Genomic DNA, 17,477 nt, shown 5'->3' with positions numbered 1-17,477 from the left:
TCATGAATCTAATAGAGTTGCTTCAGGTTGTCAATAATGAGCGCTGAGAGGGAAAATTTCACATGCATGCCTTAAAGAAAATCTGTCAAGCTCCGACACCTCGAGGTAATTACAGCGCTGTGTTTCAGACGCTGCAGCTCAACCATAGCAAGTTAAGGTTAAGAGCCAGTCAAAGACATGAGGTAATGAGATCACGTGACTTGTGGTGGATATAATGAGGCACCAGCAGAGGAGGGAGAAAGTCTTTAGTAAAACTGCTCAGGGAGATTACATTTTCAAGGCAGAAGATGCTCCAGAGTATCTCTACTGCTGGCACCGCTGAACACGACTTCGGTACCAAGATTGTTAATGTGAGTTGAGGTCTCCGCGCCAGATGGAGGTGCTTGAGAGTTAAATGGGAGCAGGCACAACTTGGAAGCTCCTCAAACCAATAAGTAAACCCACAAGGAAATAAAAGTAATCACACTATTGACCAGCGCAGATGTGTTGCAGAATCCAAAACGGTGCACACTGCAGTGAATGAGAATAAATGAGCTTCTTCTCCTTGGTTGCAAATTGTAAATGTTCCTAAATGTCTTTGAGATTACACACCAGACGATGACATGGGAGTGGAGTTTCACTCCACAACCCCCCCCCCCTGTCTTAACCCAATCCCATGACAGAGTAAACTAGAAGTACTGCCCTGCGATTGTATGTACCAGCCAGCCAAGTTGCAGTTTACATCCATGTCTGTCCAAACTTGCATAATATATGTAGTGAAGACTTTGAAGGAATTTAATAAAAGGTATTAAGTGTTTTTTTTGATGGACTGTGTAAACTTCACACATATATTCAACCCAGAAAAACAGGAGATTAATGCAATCACCAGTTTCAACATTAGAGTCACCAGTTCAGTATCCAACCAAATGTCTCCCCTTCTGTTCCTGAGTTATGCTGTTGACTAATGGACAGAAACATTATGATGTCACAGGGAAGTTGACTTTTTGAATAAAACGTGCCATCACTTCCTCATTTCATATTATTAGACATTTGTGTGAAATGTTGTAAGAACTAGGGTTGGTATTCTCGAATTATGGCCAATGAACACTGTGAGGTCACAGTGACCTTTGACCTCAGAAATCAATTCAGTTTATCCCTGAGTTCAAATGGAAGCTTATGCCGAGTATAAAGAGATTCCCTTAAGGCGTTCCTAAGATATTTTGTTCACAAGAACGGGACAGATGGTCCGGCCACAGCTGTCGCGGAGGCATTAAAAAACCCTTTCTGGCCCATTCCAACACCAGAAGAATAACTCCTATCCCATGCTGTGGTTATTAATATTAGAACTGCATATCTAATAACTGGCCTATTGTCATAATGATTCCTGTCCCACCTGCTCCCATTGGCTTTTTTTCTTGTCTCGTCCCTGTCGATAGCTGAATCGGCTCCCCTCGCAGGAAGGATTCTCGAAAAAAAAATCACAGCCTCAAGTGCACACTCGTCTTCAAGGAGGCTCCTCTTCAGCAGACCTTCATCATAATAATGTTCAGAAAGTTCAAGAAAAAGACTTAAAATTCAACGGTTTCCATTTCTCTGCAGCTAGTATCGTCTGTGACTCACTCAATCTTTATACTTTGATTGTGCTGTCAAGATACCTGCCAGACTTGATTAAAAATGCCACTTAAAATTCATAAAAACCAGTGTATGTTATGATTTGAGTCAAAGTGTCAACACAGCTTCTTCAACATTCTCATCTCTCAGCTGGCCTATAGCTCAACCAATGTGGAAATTTAAATATATGAATAAAGTGAATATCCTGGGTGTATCAGCCTTTTTGTATTTTAACTTAGCAAAACCTGACAAAACCTGACAGCGTACAACCTGTCATGGTGTAAACACACCACTGGCTCACGGGGAACCAGTTGCTCTGTGTCTATTTATTTCTTTAATCAAGTTGCCGGCCGTATAGTTTATCATTAGGGTAACATCACCCTTTTGAGCTAAAGATTTAACTGCAGTCCACAGTGCAATACAATTGTCACGCAGTCAGTCTGGCAAGAAGGCTGAAGAGAGCTCAAGGGGCGAGAAGTGTGGGTGAAAAAGTGGAGGTGTTACTATATGCCACTTGAAATGAATGAACTATTCTGCATTTTACAAATACACTTAAATATAAATGATTTCCAGATTCATTTAAAAAAAAAAAAAAAAAATCAGTCATTTCCTGAGCATTCCTCAACCTTACAGTAAGTCAAATATTGCTACAAGTCTAATTTATACTTTATACAAACACTTCACATTATTCTGAGATAGCCTGCTGACCACAGATACACTGACAAGGGTGAAAATATCGTCACCATGGTGACGGTAATAAGAGAGAATAGTTTTCCTGTGGATTTCTACAAATACAGTGAAACCTTAGAGGTATTTTTTGATTATCTTTGACGATTGTCAGCATCGCTCCTGTGGAGGCAGTTGGCATGTTGATGTTTTCTGTAGAGACCAGAAAGAGAAAACAGCCTCAGAGCGGGACAGTGATCGGAGATGATGGTCGACTGCCAAAGAGCGAAAGAAACAGACTGCGAGAAGGACAAAGCCAGACAAAATGAGAAAAATGGCAGCTAGGTAAACAGATGGAAGAGTGATGAATACGTCACGCTTTGGTTTCTCCTGAGGTTTTTTCCCTCTTTTTTTTAATGAAGGAGGCACAAAAATCTATAGTTAAACTCAAGACTTCCTCTCATAAAGTCCTCTTCATTTTCTCCAGATGGATGATTTGTGCTTTTAGGAAAAACAAGTGACTTCAATAAAAAGCGCACTTTGTCTTTTTTTTCTTACAAAGCCAAATTGACAGGCGTATTCCCCCTTCTTTAAAAGTGCAAGCATTATAGACGACATGAAAAGGCTTTTTTTTGGCGATTATCATGAAATGTCATCTCTTTCCTCATCTCGGCTCCAATCTTTGCCGCTTGTGTTGCGAGTTGTAAAAGACGTCAAGAGTGACAGCCGTTAAACCTAATCCCACAGCTGTGGCCAGGAAACTTTTATTATAATTGCACTGTCTGATTGTGTATGTTACGGTCAGTGAGTTTGGCAACCATAGAGAGGTCCGACCATACCTCTTTACTGACAGAGCTGCTTCCAAGATTCGGTTTAACTCTGAGGAAGTGATTTTACTGTAACAAGTTGATTTATGAGTCTAAGAAATGCAAGATGCGTTACAATAATGGGAACTGCGCTTTCAAAGAGAGTCCAGCATTTGCACAGCAGTACTGGACTGAGGAGTGAATCCATAGAGTAACCCGGGGTTGTAGGTGGAAGTAAAGCAGCTGCCATAACTGCAGTGCTGTGGTAGCACATTTAATGATTTCAATTCTAGACACATTTGTATTGCCTTTTGCAGTGTGCAAGAAATATGTCTAGGACATCTTGTAGAACCTGCCCAGAAGCTCAGCTGGTAGAGTGGGTGTGACTTTAACTTGTCACTTTTGCTGCATGTCACCCCCCCCCCCCCCCATTTCTTGTCAATCTTCAGCTGTACTAAGACATAAATGCATAAAAAAGACCCCCCCCAAAAAAAAATATCACAAAAAAATGCAATTGAAAATTCACTTTTCAACAAATTTATCCAGCCAACTCGATGTATTTTACATTTTAGCACTGACTAACTTTATCGTAAAACAAGCTTAGTCATTTGTTTATAATTATTATTATTGTTATTGTGATTATTATTATCGACCAAAGAAATTCCAATTTATCAGTGTTTTGGTCCGTTTTGTTAAAAGAATGAAATAAGTTTAATGAAACCTTAGGTACAGAGGTAGAAGTTAAACACCAATGTATGGTTTAAATTTTGTACTACCTTGTCATTTACAAGAGCCTTCATCATTTCAGGTGTTAATATAAAATACCAATACGAACTTACGTGTTGTTGACGTGCCCCTGCAGCCTTTGCTGTCTGTATGAGACGAACCAGGCGTTTTTAATTGAAAACCCATCCGCGGGAATATTAAACGCTCAGAGCAAGTTCTCCAGGATTAAGAGCAACAAAGTACGGGTAGGGGGGAGGGCAGGGTGGTGGATGAAACAAACACAGGAACAGCAGCAGTTCATGACGCGTTTGTGTCCCAAGCACCCCTTTAGTGATACATTTAGATCTTTTTCTAACCCCTACCAAGTATTGTTGTTGCCTTAAGCATAACCAAGGAGTTTTGTTCAAATTCACAATGTTGACCACTTGTTCCCTGTATTTAAAAATAGCGACAGTTTGACATGCAGCGCTACTCAGTGTGTTGACAAGTGACGCCAAGGGGTGCTGATGTAGCGTCTGCATGTGGTGAGTTGGGATGAAAACAGGTTGTAGCAGTCCAATTTAAATAGATGCTTAGATGTCTTTTCAGCTGCACGTCACCAACACCACCTTAACGAGCTGTGTTGCATCAGTGGCTCCACCAATAAACTTCAAGTATGGAAAGAAAGAATCCCCGTACTAAAACCAGCCTCTTCGTGTTTATGTCCTGGCCCCCAAAAAAGAGAATAGATGAATAGCTTAATTAATCCTGAAAGTTACCACTAGTTTGGTTCCCAATGCACTGTGACAAATAACAATAGACCACATGAAAGACAAACAAATACTCCAATGATTCAAAGAATGACACCCATCCCAATCCAAATGAGCCTGAGGATAATTAGACCCAATAACAAGAAATATGGTCAACATAAACAACAGCATGATGTGCCACCAGTCAACAAGCAGCCATTGTTGAAAAGAGCAGTAATTAATGTCATTCTACCCTGAGAAGCACAGTTCTCGCGATGTGCCTCGCATCAAAAACACACTTCTTCTCTTGAGATGATTATAATGCAGCACGCGTCTCACTATCGTCTCATTTCAGGTGTTAGACCCAAGATAAGTTTCAATATCACAGGACCCTATCTAAGTCAGTTAAGTATAATTTGGACGCATGGCTTGGTCCGATTTCATACTAGTGCTCTGAGAGTGAATAAAGGGTTGAACGGAGCTCGGGTGAAATCCCCTCATCAGTGTCTTACCAATAACACCAAAGGTTGAAGACTGGATAATTCACTGGCTATGGTGGCGTTAGAGCGAGCCAAAAAGTCACACACACCAACAATTATCTAGTGTGGTTACAGACGCGCTGAAACCTTGTCTGACCCTGATCGCTCTGTGTATGTTTTGTGTTGTTTATTAAAAAAAAAGAGTGAGCATACTGTACAAAGATATAAATGGTGAATAGGGACCATAGGGCCTGATATCCCCCGCCCCCCCAACACTGCTGTGCGCTGACTGAATGAGGACGCGGCCCTCGGCCCCTGGGCTGGATTTCCCGCGCCCTCTTCCTCCCTCAATCCCTCTCCATCCTCTTAAGGGAACATTCTGGATGGAAACTGAGTCAAGTGATGAGGGACTGGGGAGAATTGGGTTTCATCAGCTTGGCATATGTGTGTCAGCGTGTGCCAGCCGATGTGTGTGAGAGACGGCGTGTGTGCGCACAGGGGAGGCAGGATCGCACATAAATTACAAATCAAAGCAAAAAAAAAAAGACTCAGACTACAGTGCGCTGTACGTAGAGAACGTGTATGACCTCATGCGTAAAAATGACTCGTAATCAAAATGTTAAATCGCACACACAAGCACAAATCATTTATCAAGTTCCAGTAAATTGGGGTTTTAGCCAATGTGCGAATTCTCACATTGCGTGGGTGAGGATGAGGAGTAGGGGGGATTTGGATAGAGGAGGAGGACAAGGAGGAGGAGGGGAGAGTAAGTGAGTCATGGTATAAACTCTCAGACCTTCTGCATAATCATTTCAGCTCACGCTTCGTCACAGCGAGCTGAAACACCAGACAGACACGTGGCCACAGACACCGGAGCCAAAACGTCTCGGCTTGGCTCTCTTGCGCTATCTCGCACCTCTCTGTCACACACAGACATTTGAGAGGTTCTGCAAATGTTTTGGATCTTTCGGTCTGGTCACCGTGTCTTCGACCCCTTTTTGATGTTATACAATTGATGCTTGTAATAATAGTAATTATGGTGATTGATGCAACATTCTGCAGGTTCCAGACACATTGCATATAACATGCTTGTCATTAAACAGTGTGGCACTGTGGGGCATCAAGTCTGTGGGAAATATGGTGCTTTGGAGCTCTACGTTGAATGGTAAATGATTCCTGGCTTTATGAAACAACAGAATACTAGGTAAAAATGTAGTATATGGCTGGATCCTGTATTGCGTGAATTAGCATATTATATGGCATGGTTAAGCGGTGGATTATTCTATTTAACTCTTTTTAAAAACACCTTTAGATGTTATGTGCTCCAAGCAGCTTGTGATCCAAACGTTCAACTTTATGAAACAATTCAGGGGTCAAAAGTGTCCTCCATGGGAAACAACAGCTTTCAGGAACAATCTATGGCAGAAATCTCCTCCTGACTCGAGGGCTCTCCTGGATTTGTCAAACATCAAACCCCTGATAACAATCTTTCTGTGTATACGGATGCTCATTTGCAATGCAAATGATCTTGATCAGTGGACACCGCGGGGAGAAAGCTGCATTTCTCTGACAACAATAAAGAAAAGAAAAAAAAATGCCCCTCGCATCACACTTTATCCACAGCTACTGCCAGCCTTCACTGATGGAAGCCTTATCTCCGCTGGCCTTCTGTCCGCCTAAAGGGACAGGGACCTCTGCATGAGGCTCTGGGGCCCCTACAGTTACTGTGTAAACCATGGTGTAGATATGGAGGCACTCAACAGTCAGTGCTGGAAAACTACAGTTCTGGAAGTCTCTTGAGTTGGAGGGAGGTAAGACAGAAAGAAAGAAAATACTGTAAATCAAATTCAAGGTAGAAAAAAAATGGGAATGCAGCCAGTTACCTGGAATTCAATGCCATAGTTCTCCCTGCAGAAGTCTCGTAGTTTGGGGTAGACGTGCTCTTTCAACGCGTTCCTCTCTGCCTCTGTGTCTGGAGACAAAAGAAAAAAGCCAGCTGTTACAAACAAAAAGCAATGTCAGCCTCAAAAACAGGGAGCTCAAATCAACCTCGATCAATCTGATTGGTTTATAGTCATGATATAACAACCACTTACAACCGCTATGATGTTTAATTCCTTTTTTAATTGTATCACTCTGCATCTGAGAAAAAAAAAAGCCTGATTCCTTTCACAAAAACAGTCATTTTACCTCACAGAACACCAAACACTAGTGCTCGTGTGGCCCATGTTCTACAGCAACCGCCTCGATGTGTGTGGGCAGCCAGCACAGGAGTACATTATTCATTACTTAAAATCTATTTAAATTACAATGTGTTCAACTTTCATTACATCCAAGCTAAGGGGATTGCTGACCCACCCCTTAGCTGTGATATTATCACAACATACTACTGTCTGTTGTGAGCTATTGCTTAAAAATACAAAACCTTTTTTACACCTGTTGAACTATGCTTACCTCACACACACACACACCATTTGAGAATGTGGGATTAGGCAGCGTTATAAAGTAAGGCAGTGATCATATTGGACAGTCAGAGTGTCACAGAGTGAGTGCCCACGGCTTGCTGTTGTGTCCCACTTTTCTTTCCTCTTGTCCTCTCTTTTCCACTGTCTTCCAAATGGTTACTGTAATTTATTTGGACAGGCCCAGTCTCTTTCTCCCTCTCTTTTTTTGTCTGAAGGGTGTGGACGGATGGTTAAAAACAGAACATGCCCGACAGAGAGAGGCCCCGCGCGACCAAGAAGCTGACTCGCACGTGCCAGTGCAACGAACACGCACGGCGGTACAGCGCACGAAACATCCCCTCAGCCCCTAACCGTGTCATACGCAGCGTGAGCAGAAGAGCCCACAAATTTAGTCTGACGAATCCCTCTCTCGTCTATCCTTAGTAGGGCTTTGGGCCGTGACCGTACACATATCCGCCCACAGCTACCCGAGCAAAATGTCAAATCAAAACCCAACGGCTGGAATAGTATGCAAATGAAATAAATGACAGTTGCTGCATCAGTGGAGCTCTCATCGTGATGTAGTAACCTGCTAACTACCAAAAACAGCAGCGTTTATGGAATTAAGATTAAACCAGTAAGTGCGATCCAAATCTGCATGTTGCTGTACTGAGTCTCTCGTGACCTGACAGACTAAACTGTGTTGTTGTTTGTATTGTGCTGATAATGTCAAGACGCCTCTCTCTCTCTCGCTCTCTCTCTCTCTCTCTCTCTCTCTCTCTCTCTCTCTCTCTCTCTCTCTCTCCTCTTTTTGTGGGATGATGATGAGTTATGGCAGCCTGACGTATGCGTGTGTCTGTTGTTTACACACCCACATGCAAAGGAACAAAGACTGGATGTTACATTCCCTGTGTGTGTGTGTGTGTGTCCGTCCAATTTTTCAATCTGTTTATTTCAACAGTGTCAAACCATCTATCTTTTCTCTTTTCTGTCGGCTCTTTTGTTGTTTCTCTCTTCCTCCCCCATCCTAAAGGGAACTCATGAGTGGTCAATTGGACATAGAAAGTCAAATGTTCCTGGTTCTTTTCTTTCTCTGCCTTCTTTCTTTAATACCAGATACCAGGGCTGCAACTAACAAAAAAAAATGGACATCAAAATTTCCCAGTTTCCAAAACAACATCTTCAAACTGCTTGTTTTGTCCAACAGTCCAAACCCAAAGGCACTAAATTTACCAATCAGGGCATTTTTGCTTACTAAAAGGGGGGTTAGGCAATGGCCCCTTCCCTACTTCCTCCTTAAATCCACACACGCACATGTTCCTATGACACTTCTGACGTTGGAATTCACCGCTTTCCGATAACAAGTGAACGCAGCATAACTGGCAGTGACGCGCTCTCAGCAGCGTCACTAACATGGCGGCGTATTTGCATCTGGGGAGGGAATGTCTCCACAGACACGGATATTGGAATACTCAACAAAGAGGCAAGAAGTGCTTTCATTAGTGGGTCATGTGATCGATCACCCTTGTTTTAACTCACTCTTTGATCAATATGAACTTAACAGACAATTAACTAGATGAAAATCTTACGGATTCTATCTTTAATACAAACGTATCTATGGATACCGAGCTAAACCAGAATCATTAAAAGACCATTAAGTTAGTTACGTTAACATTGCTTCAGCTGGTCCTTCATTCCTCCAGATAACGGTCACCCTACAGCTGGCATCTCCAAGTCTCATCAACAAGGCTTTTACAAAGCAATAACTCTGCTCTCATCAAGCTACACCAACTGACTCTCCAGAGGCACTTTGTATGCACAGCTGCTTAGAGATCTTTGATTGAAAGAGAGAGGGTAGTTCACAAGACAAGTGTATTTTTTTTTCATGGTCTGGCCTCTGAAAAAATATTCATATGTTACAATCTAAGAAGTTGTTAAAGAAAAATCAGTCTTGGAACTGTTTGTATGCAAATTGAGTACAAAACAAATCCCTGGTCGAGTGTATTTTGAATGGCCAGAAAATGAATCGTTTTGATAAATCACAAAATACTTGATAAATCATTTCAGTCCTTTATCATGCAAATAGACATTTTCTGGTTCCTGATTCTGTTGATTTTTTAAACAATAAATTGGTTAATCCAAAAAGTAATCATACATTGATAATGAAAATAATCTTCTGTTGCAGCCCTAGTTAAAATTCCGCCCCTTACCTTCAGCATGTAATTTCTCCCTCACTTGTCTTGTCTGATGCAACATCTTATCACTGCATATTTCACAATAGAGCATGAATCGTTTGAAGTCTACAGTACATCAGAATAGACCACACACGACTCAAAAAATGCAATCAAAACATTTCTTTCTCGGTATACACAGGGCTGTTGCTCCAAAATGTCAAGTTCAAGTTGTTCAGTGTACCACAAAAACTCTCCAATGTGCAGTTCTGAACCTGAACCGCAATGATGCAAACGCACAGTCAGTGAGCAAATCGATCCCGAATGACCTGGAAGAGACTAGAGGCACACTGTGACTGTGTAAATCAGCCACCCATAAAGGCCAGATGTTCATGCATTTCCTGAGCACATTGAGGGGACCCTGCAGGTTATCTGAATCCACTGGAGGTTACTGTGCCACCACCCACACTTAATGTTGAACATCGAGGGAAAACAACAATTTACAGTAAAACATGATAATATGGGACTGAATGGAACAGGGATGAGGGCTTCCCTGTTTCTCTGCCAGTAACCTAAATGGTGTTTCATTACATAACCATAACGGTGGTTGCCAGTAGTCTACCCAACATAAAAATATAATATCACAAGTGCATTGGGTAACATCTGTGCTAGCAGATGTTGCCTTAAAAAGACACTAGTGGGGGGCTTTTATGGTCTTTGTCTTCTCATATGCCGGGAACACACTACACATTTTACAGCCCAATGATAGGAAGCCATGATGACTGGGTCTCAAGATCGTGGAGACTCGGTAACCATGGACACCGCATGTTACCTCGTAGATTTAAGATTCAGCTCTCTTGCCTCTTCTCCTGAGAGAACCTCCGAGCAGTCAGATGGTCCAATCAGCAATGAGTGGTAGGTTTATAACATGATATGATACTTAGTGATACATTAAGTATCATATTTCAAATTGAAGTCGCAAACGAACTGTAATCAAATTAAACGGGAAATATTACTCTACATAAAATCTAATTTAAGCAAAAATATATTCTGCATAAAGCAAATGTTTTGCAGAATGCTTATGCATATTGGTTGTCCAACAAAAAAGGTCTCTGTCAATGTTAAAACCGGACCAAGACTCAAGTTATTATGGAGCTCCTCATACTCAAATTAGGTGGAACGCTTGTGAAGGTTTTTGTTTGTTTGTAACACAAGCAGCTCCTTTGATTCAGCTGTGTGATAAAATGCAAACCTAAGAGTTTTTTTGTAAAGATTTGGTGTTACACTAATCATCACAGCCACACAAGGAATCTCATAGCCAGATAATCACATCTTAATTCCTAATCTTACGTATTACTTTATAATCTTGTCCTTCTTAAGATGCAATATTTTATTTCTGTCAATGTCCTTGATATGGTGGGATCTTGAGAAATGAAGAAAATTGGCACGTTTTTTTTTTTCAAATTAATTTGTGACTGCTCAGTTTTGGGAAATCCATCAAAATATCTTTCTTATTTATTTATTTAGTTATGTAATTTTTTTTGACAATTGGAATCTGGAAAATTAGAGTTTGGAAGTACTTTAATAAACATACATAACTAGAAGCCAAAGAGGTACAGATGTATACACAGATAGTGACATGTTGAATAAAAACTAAAGAATACAGTGTAAAGACAGTGTTAGGCGCCTTACCACGTTGTATCATAGTGACAGAAATGGTCAGAGGTTCCAAAAATGAATATATCTTCCAAGACGACATTAAATGGAAGTCAGTGGTTATTTTCATTCTCAAATATCAGCAACTCTCCACAACCGAGCCCTTGATCTGCACATACAATAAGATTCCCATTAGTTATAAACCACTTGCAGACAACACTAGTTTTCTCAAGGTTAATTATGTTGGTTATAAGTGGATAATCATTTTGTGATTTTATTCAGGTGACTAGTGGGCTGCTTGCTATTATCATCATTATTCCCCTATGAGATGTTTTTACATTGTGTTCTATGAAATGGCTCAATCACCCAGGGAGTTAGACGAATATGTGAAGGCAACCGCTGAATTTGTCAGAAACAATGTCCGGGGGGTGCAGAATTGCTCCACAGCATTCTGAGGGAAGCTCAGAGAGAGAGAGAGAGAGAGAGAGATCACTAAAAGCTGCTGCCAAAGTAGTCAGAGTGAGCTTTCTCTCTCTCCCTTTAGGAGGAGAGCGGGGCCAAGGAGGCAGAGAACGACACCGGAGGGGGAGAAATAAGCTCGCTGGCACGCGTCATAAACTTCCCATGCCGCAGAACGGGCAAAATCTGACACTCACCAGCCCCTGAAACGCAATTTATTAAACAAAAGCCACCCTTGACACAATATTTCCAGCTGTCATCTCTCACACTGTCCTCCTTTGTTCTCTTTCACTAGACTCCAGTTTAAAAAAAAGCAGATGATTAGGGACAGAGAGATATTCTTAAAGTAAGGAGCCCATTGAATTACAGAAAACTAAGCTAAAAACACACAAACTGAAAAAGACAAATAGAGTCATTCGGAACAGCAGGAATAATTGTCGGGTAATGTAATTAGTGGTCTCCGTGGTGACATACTATAGCCTTGATCATGGTGCGTTGGAGGGGGGAGATGATTTTATAAATTGCATCCCTAAGGCCTCGTGCTTTTATCAACTTTAAACTGCTTAAAAGATAGCTTGCATACAAATAGCTTGCCTATTGCACACAGCTGATACCAGAGGCCCTGAGGTGACCGCAGCAAGGTAATGGAGTTGTCTTGCTATGCTTATATGGATCTCAATGAACACACACACGCACACACACACACACACACACACATAAACACACACGGCTGCATAATACACTAAGCGCCACAAACAAACAAAAAAAAAAAAAAAAACTGTGTTAGGCTTTTCTCTAGTTTGTTGCTTGCGTATGGCTACTGGCAAGAACAGATAGCCAGGTTTTTAATTGATCGACTGTGGACACACACACACACACCCACACACAGATTGATCCACCTGAGCCAAGAACTTGAGTGATTCATTAACATCAGGGAAGGAGGATGCAAATCCACCCGAATTAGTCGTTTGGCTTCCATTTGATCAAACACTTGCAATGCTCGCATGCTCTATTTTGCTGCATAGTGGCGTGAACCTTCCTTTGAAGCATGTGCACGCCGCGCTGATATCTCAAACCACCTTCTTCCTCCGAGGGAAACAATGTCCTTTTTCTAAATTATCGTTCAAATTGGATGTCATGCCCCTTTTACGGACGACTCAAACAAACACAACAGCAGCGGGAGTGCATTGCAATTGTCTATGGCTTTTGATTAAGGGTGTCAGGGTCAGCATATTCAGCAGAGCCAACACTATAACCAGCCGGCATATTATAGCAACGCTAGGAGGAGGTCGCCAGGTCATAAAAAAAAAGTGCAACTATACTGTGGTGATGGTGGAATGAATTATCACTGTGGAAAGCATTACAAATAGTGAAATGACCCTGTTCAGAGTAACATACAACTGTCATTGTGGGACGTTTGTCAAAGCAAGGGTGATCCTGCCCAGCTGTCAGCAACTCCTTCACACTCACACTGCTTCATTCATTGCTTATTGTACATCTAGTTTGGGGAGAAATGTGGGGAAATGTGCACCTTTCTGTTCCTCCTCCAGGGCAACTAATTCAATTTCAAGGTAACAGCTTTCCACTTTTCTAAATAGACTTAATACTCCACTATATGTACAGTAGGATGTTGGGATTCCCAAAACCCCAATGAAGTTGGGACATTGTGTAAAATGTATATAAAAACAGAATACAATGATTCGAAAATGCTTTTCAACCTATGTCAATTGAATACACTACAAAGACAATATATTTAATGTTCAAACTGCTAAACGTTATATTTTTGGGCAAATATTCACTAATTTTGAGTTTGATGCCTGCGACACGTTCCAAAAAAGCTGCAGGGGCGTGTTTACCGCTGTGTACCACCACCTTTCCTTTTCACAACACTAATAAGGGTTTGGGAACTGAGGACACCAGTTGTTGAAGCTTTTTGTATGCGTAAGTCCTTCCCGTTCTAGCTTGATGTACGTCTTCTGTTGCTCAACAGGCCGAGGTCTCCATTGTGTTGTTTTTTTTACGCTTTATAATGCTCCACACATTTTCAACAGGCAACAGGTCTGTTGAGCAATGAATATTTGCAAAAAACAAAGTTTATCAGTTTGAACATTAAATATCTTGTCTTTGTAGAGTATTCAATTGAATATGGGCTGAAAAGGATTTGCAGATTGTTGTATTCTGTTTTTATTTACGTTTTACACAATGTCCCAACTTCATCGGAATTGGGGTTTGTAAAACAAAATGTTGGGAGGAAAAATATGAAATTGTGACATTGAAGCAGAGGGGCTCTTTAACTTGGGATGGGTACAATAAAAAGGTCAAATTTGTATCCATCTGGGCCGTGTGATTGATTGCTTGTCTGATTTGATTATACATGTACAGTAAGGTGAATGTTATTAAATAACTGCATGGACAGCCCCCTCTAGTGAACATGGAGAAACAGGTTCTGCAGCAGGACTGAGGGCAGAACAGGGTCACAGTTATGAGTCACGGTACTTCTTCATGTGCATGCTGACACAGGAAAGGTTTGTAAGCGTAGGAAAGTCGATGCAAACAGTTTGAATCTGTTTTTTTACTGACATAAGCTACAATTGGAATACTGTAGTGGGGTGAGCTAATCAAAAAAGATTAAAAAAAAAACAAATTTGAAAAATACCTCATTTCAAATGTGTTTTGACCAAGGTAAGGGAAATCAGCAGTGTGCGTCTGCTCAACGGATGAACTAGGACAGAGTTTGTATCTCTGTCTCGCTTCACCGGAAACAGCAGCTCATAATTGGCTCTTTTCACAGCTCTTGTGGATCATGCGCCTTTTCATTTGTGCCGACAATGTGAAAAGAAGTATTTGGAATCGCCCCCCCATGTGTCGATGGGAGCGTTTGTGCTGTGGTGGGATGGTATGAATGACTGAGTCAGCTACAGGTGTCTGGACAGTGCCAGACGTTTCGCTGTCTCCTGCAGGCAATAACAGTGCAATAATCTTTAGGCCAAATCGTTTTTTGTTTTTTTTGTGGGTCCACAACAATTTGCTCAGTGAGGGCAAGCAAATGACAGTGATGTATCGACAAAAGCAACCTCCCTTTTTAATTCTGGCATGCCCTCCTTCTCTCTCCCTCTCTCTCTACTCTTCCCTTTGCCTTGTTTACTCCAGTTTTACTCAGCCTATTTTTACCCCCTCGCCCAGAGGGCATATTCAAATACAGAGCTGCAAACTGGGTGTCTCCCTCGCGACCCAACTGGCTTGCACTCTGCTCACACCATGCACTCTATGTCTAGAACAATCTGTTGTTTCATTGTGTTGTTATTGGAATAAATATTGCGCCAATGTATTTTCGTCATGTAGTCATATGGCCTAATGTAACCTAATTTGAGGTATCATCCAGATATTCTATTAGGTTAAGTGGATCTTTATATGTCGCAGCTCAATGCCTCGAATAGGCTACACCATAATCTGAGAACCCTGACCTTTCCTTCAGAACGGGCCTAAATCAATACCGGATCACAAGAGTGGAAAGTGGCTGTATTTCAAATCCTGATGCATTAACCTTCCACTTTACTGTGCTTGAGGTAAATTTGTTACAGCCCTAATAGATGAAAGCTGCAATTTGTTTTAGCATTATTTCTCAAGAACTATCAAAACAAGTAGCACATCTAATGACTACTACTAATTAATCACGTAAATTTCCACTGCACACAATTCAACTAAAACATCTTAAAAAGCCTGGAAGTCCCGATGTAAAGTGTGCATAACCTATTTCCATATTTGTTAAATGAGTCACAGCCAAAAAAATGTCCTATGTAGAGTGATTTGAGTATCTGCAGGCTTGAAGAGAGTGTGCAAGACGTGGAGACGGGTGGGGGGTGTCACACTGACTCTTACCGTCGGGGTTGGCACAGATGAACACCCGGACGCTGCGGCCGGTGGGGACGTGGTGCGGCAGGGCGTTGATGTTGCCGCTGATTGCCGCCTTGCGCAGCGCCGATTCCCGCGGGCAGGGCTGCCTGCTCCCCACTCCCGACGGCCACATGGGGGGCGACTTCCAGCGTGGCTGCACACAAACACACATACACGCGCACACATAAGTGGGAATGTTAGCGCGACCAGGGGCGCACATGGATAGACGAGCATGCTTGCGCGCAGGTAACCCCTGATGATCACACACAGACACGCACACGCACACGCACACACAAACACACACACACACACACACACACACACACACACACACACACACACACACACAATTATGGAAAAGGCGTGGAGCTGCGGCTCATAGATTTAAGATTTAATTTGCTGTTAACTTTGGACACATTCACAGGCATTGATTGAAATTCCTTGGGACACAGCGATGCCATTCATAACACATTTCAGTATTTGGTCTAAAAATGTCCCACTGGTCATTTTGTTTGATAAAGGACTACTTGGTGTCAGTTTTATCTTTACTCATTAAAAAAAATGTGCAAAATGTTTTTGAACATTTTATTCTAGACTTAAGCGTGACAACACACTAATTTACGCATAAAGCCCATGGAACACACACACACACACACACACACACACACACACACACACACACACACACACACACACACACACACACACACACACCAATTAAGTTAGAATGGCCAAACATCTTCTCCAAACACAGGAATGAGATTGAACATGTTTGTTGTTGCATTCATGTGGTATTAATATAGTAATAATAGGATATTACGCACAGCCTACAACCGTCACGGTGCATGCGTAATGTGTATACATGTCCTTGGACGCATTCATGATTTTTCATGCCACTGTGGGACAAACAGACAAACAGAACGAGACGACACACAACTCGAATAGACGAGCAAAGGCAAGCATCAGTCGTATTCCCACCCCAGAGAAGATGCTTGTAAAGGCGAATAACCGCTAAGAATGGTTATTCCACCAGGCACAGATGTCAAGTCTGGTTTTTCCGGAGTTGGTCTATCCTGAAATCTTTGTTTCAAAGGCGGAAAACCTCACAAAAAGACAACAAAAAAGCAGGGGGAAAGTTGGGCAGTCCACCACGGAACACTACATTAAATCCTCTGAAAACAGACAACTAAAAATCGCAGGGGAACCGCATCCACAGAGGACTTCACTACTAGGAGGCTGGAGACAGGCACAACAACAGGACACTTCTTGTTGCTCACATTCATTCGCTTCATTTCGTTGCTTCCGAAAATATCCAAGCGTCGAGGGCGGTAAAAAGAAGATAAAAACGCCCATCAGAGTTTCTGTGGCCGAGGGACGACGCCGGGAGACGGGGAAACGAACGCCGTGTGTCGGAGTGCTCCCCCTGGCATCCTGCTGTCTCTACGAGCCGACCGATCTCTGAGAGATGGAGAGCGTGTGAAGCCCGACAAAATAAAAGCGCCACCACCGGCTGGCATTTTCAAAATAAAACAGTTTCAGAATACAGACTAATACATCACCACACTAACAGCAACAGCAATTTCACAGTAATAATAATAATACATTATATTTGTAAAACAATTTTCATGGTTAAAAAGCAATCCCAAAGTGCCACAGAGTAAAACATGATTAAAAAACAGGTTTTGAAAGAGCATAAAACACACAAGAGTATGAAAACACAAAAAAGAGAGCATGAAAACAAAAGAGTACAAAATACAAGAGTGTAAAAACACAAAAAGAGAGCATAAAGACACAAAAAAGCATAAAAACAACAAAAAGAGCATAAAACACAAAAAAGAGAGCATAAAGACACAAAAAA

The 17,477-nt window shown here is 41.8% G+C and overlaps 1 protein-coding gene across 1 annotated transcript in view; it reads right to left on the bottom strand.

Moving 5' to 3' along the window:
• LOC310964242 (NACHT and WD repeat domain-containing protein 2-like) overlaps positions 1-16,911 on the bottom strand; it is a gene marked incomplete at its 5' end in the record, with an annotated part of 50,453 nt that extends 33,542 nt beyond the window's left edge. The window contains 3 exons of the mRNA XM_083937300.1: positions 6,879-6,967; positions 15,605-15,773; positions 16,897-16,911. Of these exons, the coding sequence (XP_083793426.1) occupies positions 6,879-6,967; positions 15,605-15,773; positions 16,897-16,911 (273 nt within the window). The remainder of the gene's footprint in view (positions 1-6,878; positions 6,968-15,604; positions 15,774-16,896) is intronic.
• Positions 16,912-17,477: the final 566 nt, after the last annotated feature.

This window comes from Echiichthys vipera (assembly GCF_963691815.1).
Source record: "Echiichthys vipera genome assembly, chromosome: 22".
Classification (NCBI taxonomy): Eukaryota; Metazoa; Chordata; class Actinopteri; order Perciformes; family Trachinidae; genus Echiichthys; species Echiichthys vipera.
This window is presented reverse-complemented; position numbering and strand designations above follow the sequence as displayed.